Source organism: Tachypleus tridentatus, chromosome 2, assembly GCF_004210375.1.
Source record: "Tachypleus tridentatus isolate NWPU-2018 chromosome 2, ASM421037v1, whole genome shotgun sequence".
In the NCBI taxonomy this organism is placed as follows: Eukaryota; Metazoa; Arthropoda; class Merostomata; order Xiphosura; family Limulidae; genus Tachypleus; species Tachypleus tridentatus.
The window spans coordinates 4,452,669-4,478,624 of record NC_134826.1 but is presented as its reverse complement, the minus strand read 5'-3'; the positions used below and the strand labels follow the sequence as shown (position 1 = coordinate 4,478,624).

The 25,956-nt window shown below is 35.7% G+C and overlaps 1 protein-coding gene across 1 annotated transcript in view; it reads right to left on the bottom strand.

Moving 5' to 3' along the window:
- LOC143237432 (ras-related protein Rab-8A-like) overlaps positions 1–19,211 on the bottom strand; it is a 39,523-nt gene extending 20,312 nt beyond the window's left edge. Inside the window, exons 1-2 of the mRNA XM_076476673.1 lie at positions 19,037–19,211; positions 1,714–1,774 (exon numbers count right to left, since the gene is read on the bottom strand). Coding sequence (XP_076332788.1) covers positions 1,714–1,774; positions 19,037–19,160 — 185 coding nt within the window. The 5' untranslated portion in view covers positions 19,161–19,211. The remainder of the gene's footprint in view (positions 1–1,713; positions 1,775–19,036) is intronic.
- Positions 19,212–25,956: the final 6,745 nt, after the last annotated feature.

Here is a 25,956-nt window from a genome sequence, read left to right as displayed (position 1 = left end):
ACTACAAGTCAGACTTTAGAAACAAAGATATCATATATACGTGATAGGAGTAACTGATCTGACATCAACTCGTACACATGTGATAGGAACGACTGAACTGACATCAACTCGTACACACGTGATAGGAACGATTGATCTGACATCAACTCGTACACACGTGATAGGAACGACTGAACTGTCATCAACTCGTACACATGTGATAGGAACGACTAATCTGACATCAACTCGTACACACGTGATAGGAACGATTGATCTGACATCAACTCGTACACACGTGATAGTAACGATTGATCTGACATCAACTCGTACACATGTGATAGGAACGACTAATCTGACATCAACTCGTACACACGTGATAGGAACGATTGATCTGACATCAACTCGTACACACGTGATAGGAACGATTGATCTGACATCAACTTACACACTGATAAGAACAACTAATTTGAAATCAATTCGTACACACGTGATAGGAACGATTGATCTGACATCAACTCGTACACACGTGATAGGAACGACTGAACTGTCATCAACTCGTACACACGTGATAGGAACGACTGAACTGACATCAACTCGTACACACGTGATAGGAACAACTGAACTGTCATCAACTCGTACACACGTGATAGGAACGACTGAACTGACATCAACTCATACACACGTGATAGGAACGACTGATCTGACATCAACTTACACACTGATAAGAACAACTGATTTGAAATCAATTCGTACACACGTGATAGGAAGAAGTGGACTGACATCAACTGATACACACATGATAAAAACAACTGGGCTAGCAGAATGTTTAACGAATAGAAATTCCTTATGTTTGTTTACAAAGAGAACACAGTGGTAGTTTTGTGAAAATAGAACACATTTTGAAATGAAACCGGTTCATTATTTAAGGGTCTTAACAAGTAATATCACTGGTAGAAAGCTTGTTTCCTATGTATGTATAATAATTGATTGTCTCTATTATCTTTTGTTCTGTTCCACATATTAACCATCTGCTCTGGTTTAGTCATAACGGGACAGAAATGTTCTATAATTCTATTCTGATAAACATGTTTCACTTTGTCAACTAATAACACTCTCGGGAACGTGAGATCTTTCGTCAGTTACTTTGTTTATCTGTCTTTTACATTCACCATATCTGAAGTTTTATAGGTATTTCCCATCTACCTTTCACGCTTATGGCGTCTGAGATTCTATGACTATTTCCGAATCTATATTTCACACTTCCTATATTTAAAGTATGAAAAATGTTCCGTAGCTTCCTTGTATACACACCATATCTGAAGTTTTATAGGTGTTTCCTATCTATTGTTTACACTCACCATATCTGAAGTTTTATAGGTGTTTCCTATCTATTGTTTACACTCACCATATCTGAAGTTTTATAGGTGTTTCCTATCTATTGTTTACACTCACCATATCTGAAGTTTTATTGCTGTTTCCTATATATTGTTTACACTCACCATATCTGAAGTTTTATAGGTGTTTCCTATCTATTGTTTACACTCACCATATCTGAAGTTTTATAGGTGTTTCCTATCTATTGTTTACACTCACCATATCTGAAGGTTTATTGCTGTTTCCTATATATTGTTTACACTCACCATATCTGAAGTTTTATAGGTGTTTCCTATCTATTGTTTGCACTCACCATATCTGAAGTTTTATAGGTGTTTCCTATCTATTGTTTACACTCACCATATCTGAAGTTTTATTGGTGTTCCGTCCAGGTTGATGATTTTCTGTTTAAAATCAATTCCTAGAAAAAATGTAAGAAAACAAGACAAAATTTAGAACCTGTGAATGACATTTCAATTTATGGTAAAACAAGACAAAATTTAGAACCTGTGAATGACATTTCAATTTATGGTAAAACAAGACAAAAATTAAAACCTGTGAATGACATTTCAATTTATGGTAAAACAAGACAAAATTTAGAACCTGTGAATGACATTTCAATTTATGGTAAAACAAGACAAAATTTAAAACCTGTGAATGACATTTCAATTTATGGTAAAACAGTCCTAAGAGAATATTAAGTCTTAAACTATAATGAATGATCATTTTGTTAACAACCCCATCCAACATCAGGATAACTTTGTGCAGTGATGATAGTGTATGTGTATCTATTTTCTTACAGCGAAGCCACATCGAGCTATCTGGTGAGTCTTCCAAGGGGAATCGAACCCCTGATTTTAGAGTTGTAAATCTGTAGACTTATCGTTGTACCAGCGGGGGACATGTGATGATAGTTAAGGTTTGGCATGAAATAGAATTCACTAGATACAGGAAGATGTCTTCTTCAAATGAAGTCCAATCATCGTTGAGGAGTTTGGTTTATATCCATTTAGCAAAGCCCGTTATGGCCAGGTGGTTAGAATGCTCCATTCGCAATCAGAGGGTCAGAGGTTGGAATCTTCGTCACACCAAACATGCTCGCTCTTTCAGTCGTGGGGCCGTTAAAATGTGACAATTAAACACAGTATTCGTTGGTAAAAGAGTAGCTCAAGAGTTGACGGTAGGTGGTGATAACAAGCTTCTTTCTCTCAGGTCTTACACTGCTAAATTAGGAACGGCTAGCGCAGATAGCCCTTGTGTAGCTTTGCTCAAAATTAAAAACAAACAAACAAACAAACTGTCTAACTAACACAGTTTTTGGGACAGTTAGGTAGTTGATGCAAAGTTGAAGTTCATTTCCGACGTGGACAATAAGTGAAGTCTCAGTTATATCTTTTCAATCAATATTAGATAATACAAACGTGGTGGACTGTTGCATTATCGTCTTGGAAGAGATACTGACCTCCAGGGAAATAATGCAGGATTACAAAGTGCACAGGATCGGTAACACTGTTTACATACACTCTAGATGCCATTCACATTTCTTTAGGTTTCATAAAACCGATCTTCCCCACACCACTACATCACCTCCAACAAAGTTTACTGTCCGAACAACAAAAGCAAGGTAAAAGTCTTGTGCATTTTTCTCCATGTTTTTATTTTATTGCCAGTACACAAAAGGGCGAAACGCAACGAATCAGAATACGTCACGTACTTTCAGTCATACAAATTTTTACAGCTTACTGATTCATAATACGTCGCATGCTTTCAGTGGTATGATGTTCACAGCTTACTGAATTGGCACACGTCACGTGCTTTCAGTTATTCAGTGTTTACAGCTTATGCTCTAATCAGCACCTAATTTGAAGCCTCAGTTATGTTATTACTAACATTGCAACAATTTTTGTAATTTCTTTTGCACGACATATTTGCAAAGAGCTGAATCTTGACTGCTATTGAAGGAACATGTAAGTTTGGGAATAATGTGGCATCTGTTGTACTTCAAAATTTGTTTACAGTAACAAACAGAAGTTTGCATCCACAGCTTCTATTACTGATATACCGAGTCCTTTTCGATCACTATTATCTCTGGGTATCTTGGCAGTTACCTTTGAATAGTCTGTCAAAACTGATTTTTGGAAACTGAGCTCCTGCTTGACGCGCAGTTTGAAATTCGACAAGGTCCTTACTCTTTTATATATCCTTAATGACCGGGTCTGGCATGGCCAGGTGGTTAGGGCACTCGACTCGTAATCTGAGGGTCACTGGTTCGAATTCCCGTCGCACCAAACACACTCGCCCTTTCAGCCGTGGGGGCGTTATAAAGTTACAATCAATCCCATTGTTCGTTGGTTAATGTCAATCACTTACCATACTCCACGTGATCAGACTATTTTATACATGTAATTAAAACGACTGTTTCTCATTATTAGAAACTGGACGATATAAAATTTGACAATCTATAATTAAAACAACAGAATAAAACTATTAAAACACAAGTGAACAAACTTTAGTAAAACACTCGTTTCTGTTGATTATAAGCTTGTCTAACTTCGTGCGATTCGTACTTTAAATTTATATATTTTTACTTTTTAATGTTTACTGATACCGATATCTGTATTTGAAATTGCAATATCTGGTGCTATTTGCCGCCAAGCTCTGAATTTTCGTCACGCACGTGAGTTGCAGCAAGTAAAAGTTTCGTTGACCTATTTCGTCTTTGTTAAATAAAAGTATCATATTTGTGGTTCCCATTACTGGTCTAACATTGACTATCTATACTACATGAAATCAATACCTCAGGTTTAAAGCATTTCCAAGAGACATTAAAAAATCAGTACTCTTAGTTACCGCCAGGTGGCTGGATGCAAACATTGGAACAGAATGGTAAATAGCTATGAGTATCGATAAAAACACAATAAAATGACTCCTTAACTACAACGTATATATATTAAGCGATTACATTTCCAGAGTCGATTTTGTAACAAACGTGCCCAGGAGGCAAATACTGGGTCACTCTGATTGTACACGTGCAAGTGTTTTTGTATCGATCAAATAAATCACTAAAATAAACACAAAAACAGACCAACTCTGTAAGATACTGCTTTATCATAGGTCTCTTTATATAATTTCGAGAAGTTCAGTGAAAATCAGTTTTCGTGTATAGCGAACGTTATATATGTTGTAGCCAGTCACTAAGAACACTCTTAAAACGTATGTGGCGACACCTTGTTTTACCTAACTTGACTGAGGGTTATTAAAAGTTTAATGTTTTTTTGTTGCTTGGTAGACGTTGTGAGTTACAGTAAACTTTTTATTTAGCTAAATATTATTTAAAGTTTTTAGGGTTCTACTCCCACCTTAACGAGACCCGGCATGGCCTGGTGGTTAAAGCACTGGACTCGTAATCTGAGGGTCGCCGGTTCGAATCTTCATCGCACCAAACATGCTCGCCCTTTCAGCTCTGGGGGCGTTATAATGTTACAGTCAATCCCACTATTCACTGGTAAAAAAGTAGCCCAAGATTTGGCGGTGGGTAGGGGTGACTGGATGTCTTCTATCTTGTCTTTCAGTGCCAAATTAAGGACGGCTAGCGCGAATAGCTGTTGTGAAGCTTTGTGTGTGAACTTCAAACAAACAATGAATAAGGCCCGTTGCAACTAGAACTTTGATATACTTTTACAAACATATTAATTCTACAATAGTTTATTGTCATATATACTACAGAATATGTTGCGACAGAGAGGCATTACTTAGAATACGTGATTTTATTTATTAACTAAAAGTAAAATAAAAATAATTAAACTTACAACTCAGAGATGTTTATTTCTTTTTTCACTCTAGAGCAAAGCCACATTGTGCTACCTGCTGTGTTAACCGCGAGGAATTGAACTCTGGATTTTTGCGTTATAAGTTCGTTGTCTCACAAGGAAACAAAGAGATGTTACTAAAAACTGAAAAATAAACTCCGTTTTACAGCGTTTAATAGATAACAACTAAAACAAAACAGTTAACAAGGTGCCTCTCCATTAACAATACGTCTTGTAAGAGAACTTAACAAATGACCCAACGATTACACACTACCTAATTCGCGTAGTTTTATACACACTCGCAAGTGATTTCGTAACTAAAGCTGTATACTTCTGTTTGCAATAGTAATATATTCATAGATATTTCTACAGGTGGCGTTAGTAAACAATCGTTTCAGGAATGTACTTAACGTTTCTGAAACACATTTAGTTTGGGGGTTTAGACACTCGGCTTGTAACTGAGTGTTCGAACTATGCCACAGAATATGGAGACGTTAAAATGTCACGGTCAATCCCATTATTCGATGGTGTTTTCGAGCTTCAACAAACAAATGCACCATTGCGCTTCTTTACCGACCAGTGAACGTGTATTTAGCGAAAATGTTGGCAGGACTCACGTACATCAGTTCAAGTTTTCGTATTAAGCTACAGGGCTGTTCTTGTAAACATTATGGTAATCTGTAAATATTTCTCACTTGCTCCAGGTGCTTGACGGGATCCTGAAGTGCAAACTTTCTATATCCTCTTCTGTTATCCACGATTCCTTGTACACTCGCACCAGACAACTAACGCTATCTGGGTCCACGTTAATGTTCAGTTTATTACCGCCAAAAGGATCTTTGTTTATCACACCATATTTTCATAACGTTGTCATGGCAACTGACCCTTTATTAATTTGGTTGCTAGGAAGATGTAATTGAGTTACTGTTTATCACTAAAAATAAATAAATTGAATTCTAAAAGCCGATGCTGGGTAGCGCTTTCTCACATGAGTTGCAAATAACAGTCATTCCACAACATCTTCTCGGTACATTGGAGGTTAGTAGATGGACAAGTAACTTAAAAGACACACTTACCAGAACATTGTTTTCTAAAGAGTGGAATTATTAGTGTGGTTAGAGCTTAGCATGGATTGAGGGCTAGAGTCTGGCAGGATATGGCTTAGCTTGGTCTGAGGGCTATAGTCTGGCAGGATATGGTGGTTAGGGTCTAGCAGGATTTTTCTGGTTAGAATCCAGCATGGCTTGGTGGTTAGTGCGTTAAATTTGCAATCTGAAGATCGTGGGTTCGATTCTTGTCCCCGAATACGGTCCTCTCTTCAGCAGCTGGAGCGTTATAATGTGAGAGTCAATCTCGCTTTTCGTTGGTAAAGATAAGTACAAGAGTTGGCGGTGTGTGCTGTTGTCTAGTTACCTTCCATCTAATCTGTCACTTTAAACGTGGGGACTATGTATGCATAAAACTCGCGAGTAAGTCTGGTTGAAATTATAGTAAAAGTAATTCAAGTAAAGAATAATAATATTAATTAAATGGTGTTTAAAATAAATAAATAAATAATACTCTGTTATTAATCGTTTACACAATTCTGATTAAACCCACAATTCTGGGTCTGATAATAAGTATACTTTAATTACTTAACCTGATTCACATCATAACATGAGACTGATGACATCAGCAGATTCTATACTATGACATGAGACTGATGACATCATCAGATTCTATACTACTATAATAAGTATACTTTACTTAACCTGATTCACATCATGACATGAGACTGATGACATCAGATTCTATACTACTATAATAAGTATGCTTTAATTACTTAACCTGATTCACATCATGACATGAGACTGATGACATCAGATTCTATACTACTATAAAAAGTATACTTTAATTACTTAACCTGATTCACATCATGACATGAGACTGATGACATCAACAGATTCTATACTATGACATGAGACTGATGACATCATCAGATTCTATACTACTATAATAAGTATACTTTACTTAACCTGATTCACATCATGACATGAGACTGATGACATCAGATTCTATACTACTATAATAAGTATACTTTAATTACTTAACCTGATTCACATCATGACATGAGACTGATGACATCAGATTCTATACTACTATAATAAGTATAATTTAATTACTTAACCTGATTCACATCATGACATGAGACTGATGACATCAACAGATTCTATACTACTATAATAAGTATACTTTAATTACTTAACCTGATTCACATCATAACATGAGACTGATGACATCATCAGATTCTATACTATGACATGAGACTGATGACATCATCAGATTCTATACTACTATAATAAGTATACTTTAATTACTTAACCTGATTCACATCAAAACATGAGACTGATGACATCAGCAGATTCTATACTACTATAATAAGTATACTTTAATTACTTAACCTGATTCACATCATAACATGAGACTGATGACATCAGCAGATTCTATACTACTATAATAAGTATACTTTAATTACTTAACCTGATTCACATCATAACATGAGACTGATGACATCAGCAGATTCTATACTACTATAATAAGTATACTTTAATTACTTAACCTGATTCACATCATAACATGAGACTGATGACATCATCAGATTCTATACTACTATAAAAAGTATACTTTAATTACTTAACCTGATTCACATCGTAACATGAGACTGATGACATCAGCAGATTCTATACTACTATAATAAGTATACTTTAATTACTTAGCCTGATTAACATCATAACATGAGACTGATGACATCATCAGATTCTATACTACTATAAAAAGTATACTTTAATTACTTAACCTGATTCACATCATAACATGAGACTGATGACATCAGCAGATTCTATACTACTATAATAAGTATACTTTAATTACTTAGCCTGATTCACATCATAACATGAGACTGATGACATCATCAGATTCTATACTACTATAAAAAGTATACTTTAATTACTTAACCTGATTCACATCATAACATGAGACTGATGACATCATCAGATTCTATACTACTATAATAAGTATACTTTAATTACTTAACCTGATTCACATCATGACATGAGACTGATGACATCATCAGATTCTATACTACTATAATAAGTATACTTTAATTACTTAACCTGATTCACATCATAACATGAGACTGATGACATCATCAGATTCTATACTACTATAATAAGTATACTTTAATTACTTAACCTGATTCACATCATAACATGAGACTGATGACATCATCAGATTCTATACTACTATAAAAAGTATACTTTAATTACTTAACCTGATTCACATCATAACATGAGACTGATGACATCAGTAGATTCTATACTATGACATGAGACTGATGACATCAACAGATTCTATACTATTATAATAAGTATACTTTAATTACTTAACCTGATTCACATCATAACATGAGACTGATGACATCAGCAGATTCTATACTACTATAATAAGTATACTTTAATTACTTAACCTGATTCACATCATGACATGAGGCTGATGACATCAGTAGATTCTATACTACTATAATAAGTGTACTTTAATTACTTAACCTGATTCACATCATGACATGAGACTGATGACATCAACAGATTCTATACTACTATAATAAGTATACTTTAATTACTTAACCTGATTCACATCATAACATGAGACTGATGACATCAGCAGATTCTATACTACTATAATAAGTATACTTTAATTACTTAACCTGATTCACATCATAACATGAGACTGATGACATCAGCAGATTCTATACTACTATAATAAGTATACTTTACTTAACCTGATTCACATCATGACATGAGACTGATGACATCAGATTCTATACTACTATAATAAGTATACTTTAATTACTTAACCTGATTCACATCATAACATGAGACTGATGACATCAGTAGATTCTATACTATGACATGAGACTGATGACATCAACAGATTCTATACTATTATAATAAGTATACTTTAATTACTTAACCTGATTCACATCATAACATGAGACTGATGACATCAGCAGATTCTATACTACTATAATAAGTATACTTTAATTACTTAACCTGATTCACATCATGACATGAGGCTGATGACATCAGTAGATTCTATACTACTATAATAAGTGTACTTTAATTACTTAACCTGATTCACATCATGACATGAGACTGATGACATCAACAGATTCTATACTACTATAATAAGTATACTTTAATTACTTAACCTGATTCACATCATAACATGAGACTGATGACATCAGCAGATTCTATACTACTATAATAAGTATACTTTAATTACTTAACCTGATTCACATCATAACATGAGACTGATGACATCAGCAGATTCTATACTACTATAATAAGTATACTTTACTTAACCTGATTCACATCATGACATGAGACTGATGACATCAGATTCTATACTACTATAATAAGTATACTTTAATTACTTAACCTGATTCACATCATGACATGAGACTGATGACATCAGATTCTATACTACTATAATAAGTATACTTTAATTACTTAACCTGATTCACATCATAACATGAGACTGATGACATCATCAGATTCTCTACTACTATAATAAATATACTTTAATTACTTAACCTGATTCACATCATGACATGAGACTGATGACATCATCAGATTCTATACTATGACATGAGACTGATGACATCAACAGATTCTATACTACTACTAAGTCAATCAGCCTGATCAGCCTTGGTACTGAACAAAAGGTCTTTTTGGCACTGGATATAACAAATATCGTGTTATTTTTATAATATATAATATACAGAATAAAGGATAATTTGTATGAGAAACATTTCCATGTTTATAAAAGTTTGGCTTGTTTTGAATTTCGCGCAAAGCCACACGAGGGCTATCTTCGCTCGCCGTCCCTAATTTAGCAGTGTAAGATTAGAGGGAAGGCAGCGAATCATCACCATCTGCCGCCAACTCTTGAGCTACTTTTTTACCAACGAAAAGTGGGATTGACCATCACATTATAACACCCCAACGGCTGAAAGGGCGAGCATGTTTGGTGCGACTGGGATTCGAACCTAAGACCCTCAGATTACGAGTCAAGTGCTTTAACCCACGTGGCCGTGTCGGGCCTTTTTTTATAAAAGACATGGTTAATTCTTGCTGCCAAAGTTTCGTTGTCTCTCTGTGTGTTCGGGATACAGCACAAACAAATGAAGAGAAGACATCTAGTTAATAACACTCACAGCCAATTCTCGGGCTAATCTTGTATGGTAGGATAGAAGGCGCTGAACCACCAAGCCTTGGAGTTAACGTATGTGCATGTCAGTCACTATCCATGCGCGGTCTTACTCAGTTTGTAGTCCTTAAACACAACCGTCTAAGGCAAATAAAAACGTATGATCTTTACTTTAGAAGTAATTTAAAACGGTCTCCATTTTTACAGGAGTACAAAACGCACGATAGAGGGAGCAGACACTCGTGTATACTTTCATACAGTGCCAATAGGATATCGTTTTTCATCAACAAATAATTTATAACAAATATATTAAATATTAATCAGCAACAGTTGTTTCCAAATTGTATTTTTAAACATCTTCTTGTTTCCAAGCCCCCTGGTGTCCAAACATGTCTGTTAAAAAACCGCACTTTTAGGCGTACGCTTTTGGAAAAAGTGCTGTATGCTTCTAAAAATGTGAACATTTGTGAACCACCACTTTTGATAAGTATGATGAATGACATGTGGCAGTAGAGAAGATATTATTAAGATACGGACAAATAATTTACTTATCTGTTTACTTTGTTAGGTTTTCAGTTATTCATGTCAGTCATACAGAACTTATGATGCTCTCGTTTAGTGGGTATACTAATATATTGCAAGCATCCTTAAGTCGCATTTTGAATAAACAGGTTTTATATGTTTGTACAGCTATTTCAGAAGTTTTTGTGGCTATTAAACATTGTGTGTGTGTCTGTGTTTGTACAAAGTTGCATAAAAAGCTGTGCATGTTTCTGGTTTCGAACGCTGATTCTGAGCGTTGTAAACTTTCAAGGTAAGAGTTTGTTTTTGTCTGATTCAAATATTTCCTGATTCACAAAATGTTCGCAGTTGCTAAGTACAGAAACCCTCAAGAAATTCTAGACCTAAACTGTTCACCCTCAATGGATCAGTGATACTTACGAGACCACCGGTGGGCAAAACTAAGATAGCCCATTGCGCAGCCATTTTTAACAACTTATTAGTCGTTCTCAGATGGCTACAATTATTGTGTTTGTGATGTGTTACATGATATTTAATTATTTTGCGTATATGAATTATAACTTAATATTTAAATATGTGTGTATGTTTATTTATAGCAAAGCCACACCGAGGGGAAATTGAACCCCTGAGTTTAGTGTTATAAATTCGTAGACTCATCGCTTAGCCACCAGTAGAATGCTTACATATATTTCTTTGAAATATACGTAGCTAATTTGATAGGTTTGGCTTGTTTTTAATTTCGCTCAGAGCTACACGAGAGCTATCCACGCTGGTCGTCACTAATTTAGCAATGAAAGACTAGAAGGTAAGTAACTAGTACCACCAACCAGCAATGAAAGACTAGAAGGTAAGTAACTAGTACCACCAACCAGCAATGAAAGACTAGAAGGTAAGTAACTAGTACCACCAACCAGCAATGAAAGACTAGAAGGTAAGTAACTAGTACCACCAACCAGCAATGAAAGACTAGAAGGTAAGTAACTAGTACCACCAACCAGCAATGAAAGACTAGAAGGTAAGTAACTAGTACCACCAACCAGCAATGAAAGACTAGAAGGTAAGTAACTAGTACCACCAACCAGCAATGAAAGACTAGAAGGTAAGTAACTAGTACCACCAACCAGCAATGAAAAACTAGAAGGTAAGTAACTAGTACCACCAGCCAGCAATGAAAGACTAGAAGGTAAGTAACTAGTGCCACCAGCCAGCAATGAAAGACTAGAAGGTAAGTAACTGGTACAACCAACCGCCAACTCTTGATCTATTCCTTTTCCAAAGAAAAGTGGCATCAACTATTACACTATAACATCCTCACGGGTGAAAAAGCAACCAAATTGGGACGGAGATTCAAACCCGCAACTATCAAATTGAGTTTGCAAGCCACCTGGCTAATCTAAATAAGCCAAAGTATTTATAAAATGATGATTAGTGTAGATACAAACTACTTTGGATATTGAAACGCGAGTTCCTAAAATTAATAATTACATGAGAACACGCAAGTGAGATACAACTTATAACGTAAAAAGACTAGAACACCAAATAGCAGCGTCTTTCTTATAGATAGCTCGATGTGGCTTTGCTATATGTCAACACAAACTAATTCTATTGTATAGTTACGTTTCCTAGGTCCTAAGAGTGTATTTCATTACAGTTTCCATTTGCTCGTGAAAAAAAGACTTTACATTAATTAAATTTGTATACGTTTTAAGCTAGACGACAGAACTTGTTCAGAAGTTTAGTAAGGAAACAAGGTTTTGTGGTGTTGATATATTCACACTTTTAAGTTCAGTACAGACGTTCGTTTGTTTTGTACAAGAACTCACGTTTGCTGGTTGATATATTCATATCTGAAGACAAATCAGATGACATCAGAAAGCTTTGACTCAACATGACTCAAATATGAACTTTCCAAGTGCTAGGTTTATCTTAGATACACAAACAGTTGTGATGTTATTTAATCACTTGTCGACACGAATTGTTTTACAGCTATTTTTACAGATTATTCCGTTTGTATATTGTAACTAATTTAAGTGAAATTATCACGTGTGCATTTATTAATTTATAAAATTATTGAATTATTAATATCATGTTAATGAAACAGTTTTAATGTTTTATTATTTTAAAAAAAATATTTTGCAGTTTATGATTTATATTTTATTTATGTTTTTTTTATTTTCGCGCAAAGCTACTAGAGGGCTATCTGTGCTAGCCGTCCCTAATTTAGCAATGTAAGACTAGAGGGAAGGCAGCTAGTCATCATCACCCACTGCCAACTCTTGGGCTACTCTTTTACCAACGAATAGTGGGATTGACCGTCACATAATAACGCCCCCACGGCTGAAAGGGCGAGCATGTTTGGTGTGACAGGGATTTGAACCAACGATCCTCAGATTACGAGTCGAACGCCTCAACGCACCTGGCCTATAATTTATGTTTAGAATATTTAATTAACATGCACAAACATATGTTCCTCCATTTTAAAAACGACTGCGAATCAAAATAAACGTTGTATTGAGCATGTTAGAAAGAATTATATTAATCTCGTGCAGCGCCAACTTCATGCATTGGTCGTATAATTTCTGTATTAAATCATATAGGAGCTGAATATTTAAAACAAATGTTTACCCAGTACACATCACTGCCGTTGCGCGTGATATTGAATATCCTTATTGATTTTATATGCAAAAACGGCTCGTTTAGGCTGAGAAAACACTTTTACATAGAAGTGCGAACAACGTTTCGACCTTCTTCGGTCATCGTCAGGTTCACAAAAAAAAAAAAAAAGAAGATCGAAACGTTGTTCGCACTTCTATGTAAAAGTGTTTTCTCAGCCCAAATGAGCCGTTTTTGCATATAAATTTCTCAACAAGTGGGTTTCTCGTCATCACTTATTGATTTTAGTTTCCATAAAGTTTGTTTGTTTGTAATTAAGCACAAAGTTACACAATGAACTATCTGTGCTCTGCTCACCACGGGTATCGAAACCCGGTTTCCAACGGGGGCTAAATTTCCACAAAGAAATTTCTACCGTCTGCTACAGAGTGATATAAGTAATTATTGATATTAAATTACATTTTGTTCTTAGGTTTCAATAAGGCAACGAGTGGAATCTTCATGGAAAACTGAGGTTTGTAAACCATTTGTAACGTTCTATCATCGACGTTGGTTACAAGATACCATTCATAAATGTTAGCATCATTTTGTCCAACCTGGTACTAGGTGGTATTTGATAACGTGATTATTATAGGTTTGGCAACAAGTCATATCTACAAGTGAACGTGGTTATTACAGACTTAGTAGCCAGATGTCTCTACAATTGAACGTGGTTATTATAGGTTTGGTAGCTAGGTTTCTCTACAAGTGAACGTGGTTATTACAGACTTAGTAGCCAGATGTCTCTACAATTGAACGTGGTTATTATAGGTTTGGTAGCTAGGTTTCTCTACAATTGAACGTGATTATTATAGATTTGGTAACAAGCCATATCTACAAGTGAAAGTGGTTATTACAGACTTAGTAGCCAGATGTCTCTACAATTGAACGTGATTATTATAAGTTTGGTAGCAAGCCATATCTACAAGTGAACGTGGTTATTACAGACTTAGTAGCCAGATGTCTCTACAATTGAACGTGATTATTATAGGCTTGGTAGCAAGCCATATCTACAAGTGAACGTGGTTATTACACACATAGTAGCCAGATGTCTCTACAATTGAACGTGGTTATTATAGGTTTGGTAGCTAGGTTTCTCTACAAGTGAACGTGGTTATTACAGACTTAGTAGCCAGATGTCTCTACAATTGAACGTGGTTATTATAGGTTTGGTAGCTAGGTTTCTCTACAATTGAACGTGATTATTATAGATTTGGTAACAAGCCATATCTACAAGTGAAAGTGGTTATTACAGACTTAGTAGCCAGATGTCTCTACAATTGAACGTGATTATTATAAGTTTGGTAGCAAGCCATATCTACAAGTGAACGTGGTTATTACAGACTTAGTAGCCAGATGTCTCTACAATTGAACGTGATTATTATAAGTTTGGTAGCAAGCCATATCTACAAGTGAACGTGGTTATTACAGACTTAGTAGCCAGATGTCTCTACAATTGAACGTGATTATTATAGGTTTGGTAGCAAGCCATATCTACAAGTGAACGTGGTTATTACACACATAGTAGCCAGATGTCTCTACAATTGAACGTGATTATTATAGGTTTGGTAACAAGCCATATCTACATGTGAACGTGGTTATTACAGACTTAGTAGCCAGATGTCTCTACAATTGAACGTGATTATTATAGGTTTGGTAACAAGCCATATCTACATGTGAACGTGGTTATTACAGACTTAGTAGCCAGATGTCTCTACAATTGAACGTGGTTATTATAGGTTTGGTAGCAAGTCATATCTACAAGTGAACGTGGTTATTACAGACTTAGTAGCCAGATGTCTCTACAATTGAACGTGATTATTATAGGTTTGGTAGCAAGCTATATCTAGAAGTGAACGTGGTTATTACAGACTTAGTAGCCAGATGTCTCTACAATTGAACGTGGTTATTATAGGTTTGGTAGCTAGGTTTCTACAAGTGAATATCGGTGTCGTATTATTGAAATGGAAGGATGCGTACTGTACTTGAAAAAGACAATGAAGCCCAGGAGTCAACAACATTTATTTCAGACACGGGAGTTCTTTAGTCTTTAAGCTATCAACACAAAAACAAACGATCAGAGCTGTGTGATTTTCATTTATAAACAAATGTTTGTTTTAAAAAGTACGGAGGGGGAGTTCACGTGCAGAAAAGCGACCACTTATACTGTCTGCTCTGTTTCTTGTCTTTTCATGTAGGACTTATTGGCCGAGAATCTTGTCCAGGGTTTGATAGTGTAAAATGTTACGACAATAGAAAAACCGAATCATTTCACCTGTCAGATAATAATGTACAGTAAGAACCAGTCGAGTTCAGTGTGTATTTCAGTAAACATCATACGTTTCGTGACTTGGTTTGAATATGCATACAGTTTGAAATATGCTCGTCTGCGCATGTCATTATTTACTAACGCCAAATCGATACCTTCAAGGTTGGAACTTAAGGAGGATGTAGAATATGGATTTGAGATAGATTTCCATCATCTCCGTGAGATCAAAAACATTTCATTTTAAAGATTTGTTTTATATCATTTAACCATTTTATTGTCTGAACAAATAATGTCTACTATTTAGAAAAACAAACTTTTCAGTCTCAGTGACTGTCTTTTCACTCCACGAGGAAATTAAACAAAAACGTTTGAAGCTTGGATCTGTTTATTCCTACTTCTTCCTACTGCTACATGTAAATTTTATTAGGCCTATTCACAACTCTTTTGGTTTCACACATTTTGTTTACTAAGATTACTCAATTGTCTATCACTTCAAAGTTAAGGACAGCTGACGAGTAGTAATAACAAAATTCAACAAATAAATAAACACGCTTCAAAAATAATGAAAAGAAGAAATATCTTACAAATTATTTAAACCAAAAATAAATCTCAACTTATGAGAATAAGAGATAATAAAAAACTAAACTGTGATTAAAAGATGTGGGGATAAGATGAGATATGAACATACCAATCTCTAACGGTTTCTTTTGTCGTCTTTCTGTCATATGGCTTGAAACAAAATGACACGTGACTTTCTATTCAGGTAAAAAATACCAACTGGGAACAAAAGAAAACTAAATATTGAACCATGAAATTGAAAAGTAAAAATGAAATTATAAAAATTACGTTTAACTTCGGAGAACACACGTTAAAAACAATTTCCATAATGTTAGTAAGATTACAATAGCTCAAAAAAACAGTGATGGATCCCTGCTTTTGTATGTTTTGCAGGAACGGGGATTTGATCGGACTCTTAATATTGCCTATAAAATAAAATGGCGTATTTTGTCTTTCCTGCAAAACATTTATTGTATATGCAGAAAAAGATGTTTTACAGGCGCATGAAATTAAAATTCAGCTATATGGTGAGCTAACTATCAGGTTTAGATACCAGTGTGGGCAGAGCAAAGATAGCCCATTGTGTAGCCTTGTGCTTCACAACACTCAAAACTAAAACGTCTCAAACGTTTCTACTGCCAATTATTTTATTTCTTTTCATGGAATTTTGTATTAAACTGACAAAAATATAACCTTTAAAATATAACCTTTAACCGTGTATAACCTTTAACCGTGTATAACCTTTAACTGCGTTTAAATGTCTTGGTGGTTAAATGCATCATGGCTGCGAACATCAATAATGTTAATAATTTTGTATTAAACTGACAAAAATATAACCTTTAACCGTGTTTAAATGTCTTGGTGGTTAAATGCATCATGGCTGCGAACATCAATAATGTTAATAATTATCACATTAATCATCTGTAGATAATTAAAGAAAACAATAAATAAACCATATTATTAAATAAATTTTTAAAGCTCAGAATTATATATGTAAATCAACACTTAGAGAAGTCAAAATTTTGTTGGCTGTTTCGAAATATGCATAAAAAAAATTATATTCGTTGAATACAGATAGAAACAGATAATAGTTCCGTTATGCTAGGTTTATTATGTAATGCATTGTCTTAACTAGTTCGTAATGGCAGAAAAACAAAACAAACAACAATATAAATGATCATTCGGTCTTTAGCAACTCGGAAAATCCGGGTTCTTATTTCACTTTGGTGTGAAACAAGTTTAATTTCAAATGACTAAGTACGCAATAGCAATCACGTATAAAATTGGCTTAATATCCCACGTGTGATTTTTTCTTTGGTTATTCCGTAAACACAATGTGAAAATAAAATAAAACAAATATAGGTTTGGTGCTCTTTAACCAAGTCAACAGTCCATTTGTTGGTTTGGTGCTCTTTAACCAAGTCAACAGTCCATTTGTTGGTTTGGTGCTCTTTAACCAAGTCAACAGTCCATTTGTTGGTTTGGTGCTATTTAACCAAGTCAACAGTCCATTTCTTGGTTTGATGCTCTTTAACCAAGTCAACAGTCCATTTGTTGGTTTGGTGCTCTTTAACCAAGTCAACAGTGCATTTGTTGGTTTGGTGCTCTTTAACCAAGTCAACAGTCCATTTGTTAAGGCTAGGATATTAAGTTTCCTTTATTATTTTAGGATAAGTTGTGAATATACCTTAAAGGGTTTTCGCATAATTAGAATACTTTTCTTATGAAAATTATATAGAAAACATATACAAGCTTAGGTTCGGCTTTTCTGTTTGGCATTATTGTATCCACATTGATAAAATCTAGATACAACGTGTTTGCGCGTGTGTGACGTAACAAATGCTCGTAAGCACGCCTCGTGATCCAAGATTCGTGCATTCATTTGATTCTTTCGTATGTGGACACAGGTCTACCCTAATGAATCTTGATCTAACAAACAAGGGGGAGTTAGCCTGATTTTGTTGACTTCAACGGAGTGCGAAGCTACACAATGGGCTATTTATGCTCTGCCCACCACGATTATCGAAACCCGGTTTCTAACGTACAAAGTTCGCAGAGGTACTCCTGTGTTATTCGGGGATAACTGCACCCCCAGGAAACATTTGGGCTACTCTACTATTCTACTACCATTTTACAACACACCCACGCCCCAGAACGTGGGTGTTTTTGTTTTTTTTTTGTAGCAACGAGACGCAAAACATTAATCTTTGGATTCAAAGTCCCAGCACAGTAGTCTCTAGCCTACGACCAGGCCTTGTGTCTGCAGTGGACGTCCAACACTGAATTTTAATGGTCTATTATGCTATTTGATGACTAGTAAGTACTATTTGTGAAGCACTTTACTGCCTTCCCTCCTAGCACAGTGGTATGTCTGCGGGCTCACACCGACAGAAACCAGGTTTCGATACTTACGGTGGGCAGAGCACAGATAGCCCATTATGCTTAATTTCAAATAAACAAATAAAGCATTTTAAGATCCTGATGTATCTTAATTATAAGTAATTGTTCTTCTTTTTTCCATGTGGATTTGAGGAAGTCCATCGAAACAAGCCTGACGAACAAACATTGAAAAGTATGGACTATGTAAATGAAATCACTGTCGAATATTATGGACCTTTAGCCTTACCTATTGTTGATATGTAAGTGTCGTAGAACATTTCATCACAGTAGCGGTGTACAATACAAGTTTTTCCAACATTGCTGTCACCAAGCACAAGAATTTTGTAAGTCGTAGCGAAATCCACCGCCATCTTACCGACAGAAACGCGTAACACGAATCGATTGCAGCTGTTACGCTGTAATTTACCACAAACGCGAAAGCACGACATTACCGCTCCCACGCGGTCGCGTGCAGAATCATCTCCGAGTTCGACTAAAGTCGCGCCAGGCTGTCTATACAAAGCACCGTGAGTCATGATAAGACTCGGGCTTCTTGGCGCCACCAGTCGACTTAATGTCTGTGTTTAAAGTACACTTTTAATGGTTGAACTTTAAATGTTATCTCAAGAAAGGAATTTATTCTCTTTAGTTTACTGCTAAAGATGGTTGAAAAATGATTAATCAGTTAACTTTCTACATTTAAGTTATTTATAAAGCACCACATAGAGGATTTTTTGTTTGATAGTATGAGGGCTTAAAGGTCTCTTGGCTTTTATCGTAATATTCTATCCCATATCGTAACCATGACAACACACACACACGAGTCACTTCCAGAAAACAAACCAACGCGAAAGTTAGAGAAACAAACAAACAACTATAATTCATAAAATTATCTTATATAGTTTGTTTGTCGTTAAGCACAAAAAGTGAGCTCATTGTGTAGCTTTGTCCTTAATTATAAACAGCAACATTTACTACACCGGCGCAGTGATACGTCTCTGGACGTACAGCGCTAAAAACCGGGTTTCGATACCCTTGGTGGGCATCAGTTTCTAGCGTTGTAAGTCCGCAGACTTACTGCTGTGCCACTAGGAGGCGTCTTAGATTCAACACAACTAATAATTAATGAGGACTGATGATAGAAACAGGAAGAAAACATACATACAAATGTAATTCGTGATAACGAGAAACGTAAGAGCTTCTTTTAGAATTTAGTCAACAGCACCCTCCGCCAATAGTTGGGGTACTCTTATCTGATCGAATTGGCGATTTGACAGTCACTCGTATAAGTAACCCGCTGCTTGAAGGTGCAAGATACAAAAACAGGATGCGATACGCGAATTCACAGTACAGCACGCTAACTACTAGGCCTCGTCGGGTCCTGGTTTTTACAATTGTTACTTTTTACTATTCAACTTAACTAAAACCACAGGAATATCCTTAACTAACCATCAGTTTCATAAGTCTAGTTTCTAAGTGTGTTCGTTGCGGTATTTAGATTTTACTGGCATAAAACACCCACAATCCTTTACGACGTTAAAAGGTACCCTAGTGATTCATAGAGGTCACAACGTATCAATCACATTCATCTTCTATAATCCAACTACTTTTATTCCCCCCCCCCAATTCATTATATATTCTCTTGCGGTATCTGAGCACATGCACCATTTCTGGACTTCAAAACTTGTAAGTTGTGGGTAAGAACAGAGTTTCAAACATGGTGTTCCCGAAATCTCGAGGAACTCGAAATACATGTTAGTGTCGAGTCTAGTGATCATGAAAAACTACTCTAGGTACTAAATCACACCTAGATGACTTTATAAGAGTATTTCAGCCCATCATTTCAGCCCATCTTGATAAGGGGATATGCCATATTGATAAGGACACCTCTTCGACCTCTCATTGTCCACTGGCCAAGTTTGGTCCTGTTATTTACAGAACTGGGGAAGAAATTAGCTGGAGAAAAAAATAGAGCCATACACAAAAAAAAAACTTGACATGTCGCTACTGGGATCCAAAACTGGGCCAATAACAGAAAATCCAAAGCTACATTTGAGTTCAACGACCTTGAAAATCTATTCTTAAATCTTTCGGACACAATTTAGCTTCTCTTATTCCACCTTGGTGGGGACAACGTCATGCATATGAGGACACGACGAGGGTCATCCCGAGTTCGCTTGCCATGTTAGGCCTTGCAAACTATCGGAAGAATCAAAGTGACATATATAGAAAGCTACAAGCGGAATGAATATAGAATAATCACGTGATTTTTTACAGGGAGTAAGTTTCCTTAAGACAGTGCCCCTGTAGGACAGCGTTAGATTTATCCATTTACAAAGCTAAAATCCAAGGTTCGATTCCCCGCAGTGAGCACTCTAGATAGACTAATGGAACTTTGCTCTAAAATAAACAAATTTAAGACAGCTTTTGTTGTACTTACCCACTTTGATTTTCTATGGATTAGCAATTTTTTTGCTTTTATTTATTTATTTCATAGTTTCTAATTTTTATTTATGTCTTTTTGTAGGTGCATTATCTGTTGTCACAAATTAAAACTATACAAAATGATTCTTAAAAAAACAACAACAACTAGTTCCTTCATAGTTAAACTTTACATTAACAAAGTTCAAATGGTCCAAATCGCTGATAGCAATCTGATCCGATAACATTTCCTCCTGGTCAGTCAGTTCCACAAGATAAATTTGTCTGTGCTTCTTAAGCACTCAGTGACATTGTAACTGTACTCAAACTGCCACTCTCAAGCACTCAGTGTCATTGTAACTTTACTCAAACTGCCAAGTTTATTTGTTACGTCAACTCAACCAAGGAGAACAATACCATGTGTATTCTACTACTGAACTGACCAGTTCACACTTCTCCAGAAGCAGGGTGGACTCTTAAAATTGGGTTTCCATACTCGAAGTTGTCACAGTATAGATAACGAGTTACATGGCTCTGTGCTTAAGTACAAATAAGCCAGTTCATGGTTATGAAGCAGCGACACGACTCGAGTAATTTTCGAATTACCTAATGAGTGTAATTGTAATCTCTGGTGGCTCACGTTTTTCTGTACTGTTAAGGAAAGAACGAAAGGCCGATGTAACATATGTAACAGTGGTCTGATGACCACACTATTTACTGAAGGTTAAAAATGAAAACCTAAAGATAAGGTTAAAGCTATTCGTAGAAGGATACGTGAGAAACAGGTATCGCCATCTATAGACGATTTTAATAGTGAGGACAATAAATAAAAAAAAAACAAATTATACTTGCATTTCTTCTGTTGACAAATTCTAAATAAATGAACCCAACAGCACTCTTACTATTAAAAGGAGACGGGCTAAATAATATAAAGTAATTGAAAATTATTGACAAAAATGAATTACATAGATTACAGTGTGTTCACCATTTCAAAGCTAGAATATACGATTATAGCAACTATGCTTGTCATAAGAGATTAAATGCAATGCATACTGGTAATTATTGGTATAATAGGCCTAGTTCTGATGCCTTATGACAAGTATAATCGATTATTTCATAGTTCTGATGTCTTATGGCAAGTATAATCGATTATTTCACAGCTATTTGATTACATGTTGACCACTACCCAGTGGAACAGCGGCATGTTTTCGGATTTGAATTGCTGAAAACCAGGTTTCAAAAGCTCATTGTGTAGTTTTCTGCTTAATAACAAACATATATTGACCAATAAAAAGGGTTTATTGATATTATAAAAATTATCAAATGTGAAATACGTTGAGTAAGTTTTTTTTCTTCTATGTAAGTTTGAACGTTTTCTTTGGATCTTTTCCAGTTTTATAATCTCACAAACTACGTAGTTTTTTATCCATTTGAACATTGTTTGCAAATTATTTATTCAGCTGAAAATAGACATTAATGACATTCTAGTACTATTTGTTTTGTGTTATATAATGTATTAGTAACACATTTCATGTTAATTATAACACTACGAACATGGCGCCGTCACGCTATGATCGTTAGCTTGATTTGCGTAGTTTTTACTGCAGTCGCTAGGATCGCTATCGGCGTCCGTAAGCTAGTCGATCGCGCCGATTTAAACTGAACGTGAGTAAGTTCCTATATATTGTCATCTAATTGTTCAGAAAAAACATTTAATTATGACATATAAGCTGTTTCGTGACAATGATTAAAATTTAGAAACCAGTTAAAGTAACAAGAGCAAAAAAAAACAATAAAAACGAAACACAAACACTTTATTTTTAGTTAATTGTTTTTTTCAAATTTCGCGCAAATCTACACGAGGGCTAATACGCCCCTTACTTTAGCACTGCAATACTAGAAAAAAAGAAGCCAGTCATCACCACTCACTGTCAACTTTTTACCAAAGAATAGTGGGATTGATCATCACTTTATAACGGCCCCACGGCTGAAAAGGCGAGCTTGTTTGGGGGTGGGAATTCGAACCTGGGATCCTTAGATTACGAGTCGATCGCCCCAACCACCTTGCCATGCCGGGCCTTTTATTTCTTATTAAGTTATTAAGTGCAAAATTTCATAATAAGCCAGCGCCGTGTCCACTGCTGGGATTGAACTCTGAATTTTAAATCCCTGTAGTTTTTAAACAGTTACTATCTGTACTACTCGAAATTATTTCTACTTATCCATGCACTACGATTTATATCAACTTCTCCCTTTCAGAATTTTCGCGCCTAGTTACATAAAGGGTCTTTAATTATGAGCTGATACACCAGAGGGAAGCTAAGAATGCACGTAAACAACTGATTCTAATTAAATGGTGGAATTTTCTACTCATTTTTTCACGTATTTTACGACCCTAGGTCGCGAAACGTTACTGCAGTAACGAATCGCGAACCCAAGATAGATGTTGACTTCTCAGTCGTTGTTTTCTAAGCTGTCGAGTAGAAAGTCGAAGTGAGACGAAACGGCGGGGTAGCGAAGGTTGTCTTGAAATATTTACATGTTCTACAGTAATTTTTGTACGCTAAATCCGCAAATGGTGCCTGTTTGTTATATCACTTACAAATGTTTCATCAAACGTCACATGCACCTTGGCGCAAGTGAATCATTTATATTGAAGTATGGTCACATCTGTTATGTCTAAAATGTTGACAATCACTGGCAGCAGATTTCTCTAGACCAGTCGCGACGTGAGAGTTTTATTGATCGCTGTAGAATGTCCCTTTGTGACACAGCAGTTATGTGTACGGACTTACAACGCTAGAAACCGGGTTTCAATATCCGTAGTGGGCAAAGCAGAGATAGCCCGTTGTGTAACTTTGTGCTTAACTTCAAACAAATCGTTCTGAGAAACACGCCTCTTGTATATCAAGGGTTAACAGACCACAGGACGTGTCATTTCTGGACAGCGTTTGTTTGTAACATATTTTTAAAAAATTTCAATATTTTGTTTTCGTCGGTATGGCAACAAGAGATCGTGTAAATGACTCAAACATATTCTGTTATATTAGTGACAAACATATTCTGTTATATTAGTGATAAATTTGTTTATCTAAGTAAGATATTTTTTGTTCCCAATTTGTAAACAAACCTTTACGTGATAAAAAATGAATATTATTTTCAAAACTTGCGTAGCTGATTTATGGAAATTTTGTTATTAAAACCCAAACAACTTTTATGAAGTTTAGATTCGCAGGCCCATGTTATTTTTGTATTTTGTGCTTAATTAATAAAAGATTGATTTTAGAGACGTAGAAATTTGTGGATGTATTTTAATCGCAACACATGGAAGTTACTACGTACAAATAAAAATATAAAAATCTCATATATTCCTGCAGTATTGTTACGTACATCCCTTTAGGTCATTATTGCGTATTGTGTTATATATGTGTTTATGTTATTACATCTTTTGCTTCACTTATTATCATTTCTGAAACACTATGGGGAAAAACATGGTGGAAAAGTCATCTATTTTATTTGTCCTTTTGTAAATTGAGTCCGGTTTCTTTCTATCGTCTGACTCTTCAAATTCATGAGGCGTCCTTGTGGGTATGCAAATATTTATTGAAATTTTAATAATTCGGGAGCGGCGTCGGTGGCGCCACCATACAATTGACCTCGGTTTGATGTTTTACTGAAATTACTTTTTTTTTTTCGTGGAGTAATAAAAACACTTGTTTAAACGAGTTTCAGCAGAAAGGGGGATTTCATTTTATTTTTTATTGGAGCTAAACCGTTGACGGGGAGTCCCACTATTCTTTTTATAACATGTTTACCTCCAAATGTTTAGTAAACACGCCCTTAACATCCACATATCATTAAGCTTCTGCCGCTACGTGCAAGTCGCGAGCAAAACAAACACACCAATCAGATTTTCTTATCATTCGAGTATCCATGTTTATGATAAAGTTATTAAGACCACTTACCAGAATGAAGGCAGAAACTTTACCATCCACGATAAGGGACTGACTGTCACACTTATAACGCACCATAGGTCAAAGTGTGGAAATATTTTGTGATACCAGAGTTAACAGTTCTGAAATCCATAGTTCTGTCATAGGGCCAACCTGTGCCCTGTGTATAGAGAAGTACAGGTCTACCACATGTCCAATCAGTGCTCTATATGGAAAGGGCTGATCTGTACCCAATATATAGAAAAGTGCAGCTTTATCACGAGGACAACCCTATTGTTATTTGCCTTTTTGATAATTTCAATTCTTGCGTCTCCCCACTGCAGAAGGTGAGCCCAGCAACGTTCGTATCACAAGCGCGTGTTCTACCAACCAAGTTAGAAGATTATTTCACCTCGCAATGACGAACAATCACATGTTTTATTTAATTAATGAGTAAAACAGTAATATTAATTAATAATAGTTTTTACTCTTTGTGTGGCGGTTGAAGACGTTTAATAATTAACTTTTTTTTTAATTTCGCGCAAAACTACACGAGGGCTATCTGCGCTAGCTGTCCCTAATTTAGGGGTGTAAGACTAGAGGAAAGGCAACTAGTCACCACCACCAATCGCCAACTCTTGGGCTACTCTTTTACCAACGAATAGTGGATTGACCATCACATTATAACACCACACGGCTGAAAGAGCGACCATGTTTGGTCTGACGGGGATTCGAACTCGCGACCGTCAGTTTACAAGTCAAGCGCGCTAACCACTTGGCCATGCCTGAGAAGGCAGTTAGTCATCACCACTCA